General features: G+C 41.7%; 1 protein-coding gene and 1 pseudogene across 1 annotated transcript; one reads left to right on the top strand and one right to left on the bottom strand.

Moving 5' to 3' along the window:
* The first annotated feature begins 706 nt into the window (after positions 1-706).
* Positions 707-1,680, top strand: LOC135227694 (olfactory receptor 143-like; annotated as a pseudogene).
* Positions 1,681-2,992: 1,312 nt separating this feature from the next.
* On the bottom strand, positions 2,993-4,520 carry LOC100665749 (poly(rC)-binding protein 2-like). Its single transcript, XM_064268918.1, has one exon. It carries the CDS (start codon positions 4,391-4,393, stop codon positions 3,305-3,307), a length of 1,089 nt encoding a protein of 362 aa, XP_064124988.1. The 5' UTR covers positions 4,394-4,520; the 3' UTR covers positions 2,993-3,304.
* Between the last annotated feature and the right edge of the window lie 2,225 nt (positions 4,521-6,745).

Here is a 6,745-nt window from a genome sequence, read left to right on the forward strand (position 1 = left end):
AATAATTTCTGCATTTCTTGTCCATTTCTCCAGAACTACAGGGCATGAAATATAGTCCCATTCAAGCCAGATGATTGTTTTGGAGGCTCATACAAGGTTGTTGTTTTTCTCCTTGTAAAGGAAGAGCACCTTCTGGGCCAGTTCTCAAATAGAAATCATGGAGAATACCTAAAATCACTCTTCTAGCATGTCAAAGGCTGAGGACTGTGCTGATGGTTATTTCCTGCTTTATCATCAAATTTTGTTCCCCCAAGGCAGTGTTGAGGAAAGTCCAGGAACAGTGAAGCCTCAAATAGGAAGGAGAGTATTGAATCAAGTCTGCCTTGATAATTTCCTATCAAATCCTCAATTACATGAATCAAATGTTCTGGGAAACACTACTATTTGTTACTTCTTTCACTCCTAATTCTTAGGAGGAAGGAGCTAGGGCATACTACTGGGGAGAAAGGAAGAAATGATGTGCAGAGGCTTTGGGAGTGTACCAGCATTCTTTGTGCTACAGAGACACACAGTATGGATAAAAAGAAGGGGAAAATGGGGAACCCACAGGAATCACCATAGGAATCAGGCTTCTTAGATGCCTTACTCTGGGTCTTCAGATAATTCTGAGCTTGTAAACCTGCAGCTCCAACTCTCTCTATGGATACAAAGAGTTCTTTGCTAATGTCCCCTTCTACCTCTGTTCCCACAGGTCACACTGGTGAAGTGAATGGCTATGACAAATGACTCTTCAGTGATTGAGTTTATCCTTTTGGGATTAACAGATCATCCTGAGCTCCAACTGACCCTGTTTTTCTGTTGTTGGTGAACTATGTGGTCACTGTGGTGGGGAATTTAGTGGTGGGGAATTTAAGCTTAATTAACGTGATTTACCTGAATTCCCACCTTCACACTCTCATGTACTTTTTCTTCTTCAATCTGACCTTCATTGATTTCTGCTATTCATTTGTCTTTACTCCCAAAATGTTGATGAGCTTTATTTCAGAGAGGAACATTATCTCCTCTGTGGGATGCATGACTCAGGTATTTTTCTTCTGCTTTGTCAACTCTGAATGCAATGTGTTGACAGCCATGGCCTATGATCGCTATGTGGCCATCTGCAAGCCCCTGCTGTACGCAGTCACCATGTCCCCTAAGGTCTGTTTCCTGTTGATGTCTGGTTCACATATGATGGGATTTGCTGGTGCCATGGCACACACGAGGTGTATGACCAGGTTTATCTTTTGTGACAACAACATCATCAACCATTATGTATGTGACATCTTCCGCCTCCTCCAGCTCTCCTGCAGCAGCATCTATGTCAATGAGCTTATCGTTTCCATCAATGTAGTTACAGTTGTCATAACATCTAGCCTCATTATCTTTCTCTCTTATGCTTTGATTCTTTTCTATATTCTTCACATATCATCATCTAAGTGTTGGTCCAAAGCCTTCAGCACCTGTGGCTCCCACATAATAACCGTTGGTCTATTCTTTGGATTTGGAATGTTCACTCATGTTAAACCATCATCTACTGGGTTTGTGGAACAGGGAAAATTTTTCTCAGTATTTTATACCAATGTGGTACCCATGCTGAATCCCTTTAACTATAGCCTGAGAAACAAGGATGTCAAACTTGCTCTGAAGAAAACTCTGAAGAGAATTACAGAGCACAAGCAGAAGTGCTCCTTTAGTGCCTGACTCCATTGCTATGTCTTCTTCTTCTTCTCCTCATCCCTTTTTTCCTCTTCTTCTTTTTCTTCTCTTCATATTTCTAAAGTATTGTTTGAGAGATTATTCTCTAGTATCTTTTATTTTCTCATCATGCACTGTAACTATGAGGACATTTTCTAGGACTCCAGGGCCATTCCAGTCCTATTGTGACCCAACCTGATCGTTTTTCCTCATATCAGATGGAGACACTTGACTGATTTCCATTCTGTGGGAAGAAGATAGTGCCTATCATTTATGTGTGTATGTGTGTGTCTTTCCCACCCAAGGCGAACTTCAGAGTGAGATGCTGTGTGACTAATCTCTCTCTCTCTTGCTTTCTCTGAAATAATTGTATTGCCTTTCTTGTTTCAAGGGATTTATTATATATGATTGCATTAAAACAGAGAAGGAGATGACAAATGTATACATGGTGCAGATATAAAAAATTCCAGAATTTTTCAAGGTTCTTTGAGAAATAGTTTTTGTTCTGGATTTTCAACCTCACATCTGTAAGTTACCGAATACCTTGTTGAATCATGATTCTATTATCCCTGAGGATGTGTGAAGATAGCTGAGTGTCACCACTCTGCACACCTTGCACAAACCACACCTCTGCAGAAAATTATAGGAAGTTCTTTTGAATGCCTCTATTTTATTGCATTGGTCAAATGTGTTGTCTTTAATAGGATTGAAAATGTCACTGATTGCACTTGTATCAGTGGAACAAATGTTATTTCCCACATTTATGTTTTTCTTGTTCTGCACAAGTATTCTTGGATTCATGCAGATTGTGATTAAAATTGCACAGCAACATTCTTGGCTATGGAATGGATTGCCACGTGTAATGTCAAAGTCTGTTTCCTCTTTTTAGAAAACAAACAAAAATATTATGGCAAAAACCTTATCATATTGGGATTTATTCTTTCAGTATGTAAACAGATTTTTCCCTTTTGCTCCTAGAATAAAAAATTAAATCTCTGGTCTCTTCATGTCCTGCATTCTTTACCAATCCTATGGAAACTTACGTCTTATCCTGTGGTCCACATGAGGAAGTGGTTATGTGAGTGGCTCAAGGTCACACACAGCTAAAGTTGCAGAGCCCAGCGTTTGAATCCATTGTTTATTCCAGGAAGGAAAAGCAGAAAAGAAAAAGGGAAGTGTGAAAGAATGAGCTTGAATGTGGAGGTGGTTGGAGGGCATAATGCTAAGTAAAATAGGTCAAGTATGTAAGGACAAGTATTGTAACCCACTTTTTTTTTTTTCCAGTCCATCTTTTAATTTTTTTGAAAAATTCCTGACATTACAGAACTAAACTGAAATGTATTAATATTCCACTCTTACATATCCATGACAAACAGAAAAAAAAATTCATGAGCCAAAAAAAAACAGGGAGAAGCTTATAAAACTAAATATGGATCTCAGCATTAACAGCTGAACAAAGAAAGGAATTAAAACGCTTTAATTAAAAAATCACGAGTGAATGATAAAGTGTAGAAACCGAAAATTTACAAACTATTTAAAACCTGGAATCGCTGACTGTTCAGAAACGACACAGATGGGTCATGGGTGGTGGTGAACAGCAGAAAGGGATTATGGATGAATCTGCATTGTTCTAGCTGCTCTCCATGCCACCTGTCTCCGAGGAAAGCCTGACATTGATTAGATATTGAGCCAGGCTAATGCTGGCAGCAGATCCAGTGATGGTAACCTGCCTATCAGTAGATCCTTCCACTGGGTTCGCAATTTTGATCTGCGCCCCAGACATCTGACGGATCTCATTGATTTTGGTGCCTTGACGCCCGATTATGCAGCCAATCAAATCATTTGGAATGGTGAGTTCATGAGAAGTAGTCTGAGCAGATGCATCCAAACCTGCCCAATAGCCTTTCACCTCTGGAGAGCTGGATTCAATGCCACTGAATCCGGTGTTGCCATGCGTCATAAGGAAATGAGACTGTTGCATTGCCAGCTGGTGCAGCTTGGTCAAATCTGGCTGTGGAATGGCATACTGTCCTTGAATGGTATAGGCCTCTAGAGGTGGTCCCTCCAGGTCAGGGTTGAGGCACATGGACGGGGTGGTGTGGGGAAAGCTCGCACTGTCTCTGCCTGTGCTGTACCTGTCCTGACCACCTGCAAAGATGACCGGAGAACTGGACGGCTTGGGCCGGTACGGGATGGTCACGCCCTTCGGGGGGGACTCCAACATGACCACGCAGATCTGTTTGACACACTCAATGATGGATTGCGGAATGCCAGCAATAGTGATGGCCCGCTCAGTTGAGTTGGGGAGCATATCTCCGGCCACCTGGACCTGAGCCCCTGTACTCTCTCGTATTTCCTTGATCTTGCAACCACCTTTCCCAATGAGAGAGCCACACTGACTAGCAGGGACCACCAGCCTCAGGGTGACTGGGGGTCTACTGGCAGCTGTGCTATTGGTCATAGAGCTGCTGATGTCCTCTTCCAGTTTGTCAATGATCATGGCAAAGGCTTTAAAGATGGCATTAGTGGGTCCAGCCAAAGTGATAATTCTCTCAGGACAATTCCCTTCTGAGATGTTGATACGTGCACCACTCTCTTCGCGCATCTTCTTAACTGATTCTCCTTTCTTTCCGATGATACTGCCAACTTCCTTTCCATGCATAAGTAGCCGGATGGTAAGAGTGACATTTAATCCACCTTCAATCACACCGGTGTCCATGTCGAGCAGTGTTCTGGGGAGATGGACTTTTGAGTGGTCAAGTCTTTGGTCACTGGTGGGGGAAAGCCAAAAACTGCAGGCGCGAGGAGACTGAGGGGTAAAAGGGGAGCGGGCGGGAAGGGGAAGGGCGGGAGGCCGGGGGCGGAACAATAGGGGTGGGCAGGAAGACAAGGGGGGCCCCGCGGGCGGGCGGAGGAGGAAGGGGGGGTGGAGGAGGAGGAGAAGGAAGGGGGAAAGAGACCCCGGGGCGGGTGGAGGGCGGTGGAGGGCGGGCGGGCGGGAGAGGGCGCAGGCGGCGGCTGCTCCGGCTGCTGCCTCTGCTGGTCTCTTGTAACCCACTTTTATAAGAAAAGGAGAACAAATAAATAGAGAGAGGTCCATATTAGTTGGTGGTTATCAGAGGGAAGAGGGGTATAGGAGTAAGTATGCTTTAGAATTTAGATACTTGTTACTTTTGGATTGGAAATGTGGGTCAGAGTTTGTAAGTAGTGAGCAGAACACAACCATAGTAAAGACAAGTGTTTGAGCACAAATAGGCTATAGACACAATTTAAGAGAACACTGACGTATTAAGTTAAATGTAACTAATGTTCATGAGCAATTTATGTGGAAATTTGTTGAAAAAAATTCATTGGAGGGTATATAATAACAACTTTTATGGACTGAATTGTGTATCCCCCAAAAAAGTGTGTCAGTTTCGCTATTCCGTGATTCCCGGTACTGTGTGATTGTCCACCATTTTGTCATTTGATGTGATTTTCCAATATTTTGTAAATCCTACCTGTTCTATGTTAATGAGGTAGGATTAGTGGTAATTATGTAAATGAGCCTGAACTTAATCTACAATATCTGGTTGTGTCTTAAGTCAATCTCTTCGAGATATAAAAGAAGGGAGCTAAGAGACGTGAAGTCCTCAAACCACCAAGAAACAAGAGCCAGGAGAATAGCCTGTCCTTTGAACCCAGGGTCCCTGCACTGAGAAGCTCCTCAACAGCAAGGGATTGATGACAAGGAACTTCCCCTAGAACCGACAGAGAGAGAAAGCCTTTCCATGGATCTGGAGCCCTGAATTTGGACATCTAGCCTACTAGACTGAGAGAGAATGAATTTCTCTTTGTTAAAGGCATTCACTTGTGGTATTTCTGTAATAAGAGCACCAGATAACTAACATAACAACTAAAAAATATGTGTTTGGTTACATAGATATATAAGTATGCATAAGTATGTACAGGAAGTCATGTATGAGTAACTGTAGGTGTATGTATATACACATTTATATGTGCTGCGTGCATTTTAAGAACAAAATAAAACACACAGGGGCACAGTTACAGATACGTCCAAGACACAAACACTTCACTACTGAGATTGAGAGTTTAGGACCACCATCTTGTGGGGCAACTCAGCCAATTGACATAATATAAAGACAATATTCTGGGTCTTAAGAGCTTGTGAGCAGCCATCTAAGATACAACTATTGGTCCCTACTTGTCTGGAACTAAGGAGAGTGAAAGAAACCAAAGGCTCAAAGAGGAAACTACAGAAAAAATAGTGTACACAATATCCCTCTCTGGAGGCCAGAAGAACTAGATGGTGCTCAGCTACCACTATTAACTGTTTCGGCCGGGGACTCAATAGATGCTCCCAACAGAATGGGTGAAAAATGTAGAACCAAATTGAAATTCCTAAAAAAAAGGCCAGTCTTACTGACTAGAGGAGACTAGATGAACCCCCAAGGCTATTTCCCTGAGATGCTTTTTTAAACTTGGAACTAAAACCACTCCCAGGGGTCACCTTTCAGCCAATTGACAGATTGGTCCATAAAATAAATAATACCACCTGTAATTACTGTGCTCCTCAAACTATTCATCTAGACGAAACCAAATGGTTAACATTTATTTTAGATCAAAGATGAGAAGGCAAGGGAGAACAGGGAAGCTAGATTACCGGAAACAGAACAACCAAAACAGAAATAAGGAGAATGCTGTTATATTGTAAAAAGTGTAACCAATGTCACTGAACAATGTATATAAAAATTATTAAATGAGAACTTATTTTCCTGTGTAAACTTTCACCAAAAACACAATAAATATTAAAAAAAAAAAAAAAAAGGAATAGAGGTGGTCATGGAAATTATGTTCTCGGCCAAGATGCCTGTAGCAGATAGATCATCCAATGAGGCTTTGATTTAAAACTAGAGAAATGCACATAGCCCTAGATTGATTTGAAAAAAAATATTTCACCTATTTATATATATGTTTTATATATAAATATATGTTTTATATATATTTTAATTATAGTGATCATTTCCTGTGATGGTGAGATTAAGGAGCTTGGGGGCAGGACTCCCTGAGG

The sequence above is a fragment of the Loxodonta africana genome, chromosome 15 (genome assembly GCF_030014295.1).
Source record: "Loxodonta africana isolate mLoxAfr1 chromosome 15, mLoxAfr1.hap2, whole genome shotgun sequence".
Lineage (NCBI taxonomy): Eukaryota > Metazoa > Chordata > Mammalia > Proboscidea > Elephantidae > Loxodonta > Loxodonta africana.

Excerpts from the sequence above, each read along its gene's own strand:
- LOC100665749 (XM_064268918.1), bottom strand. The coding sequence starts at position 4,393 with ATGGACACCGGTGTGATTGAAGGTGGATTAAATGTCACTCTTACCATC.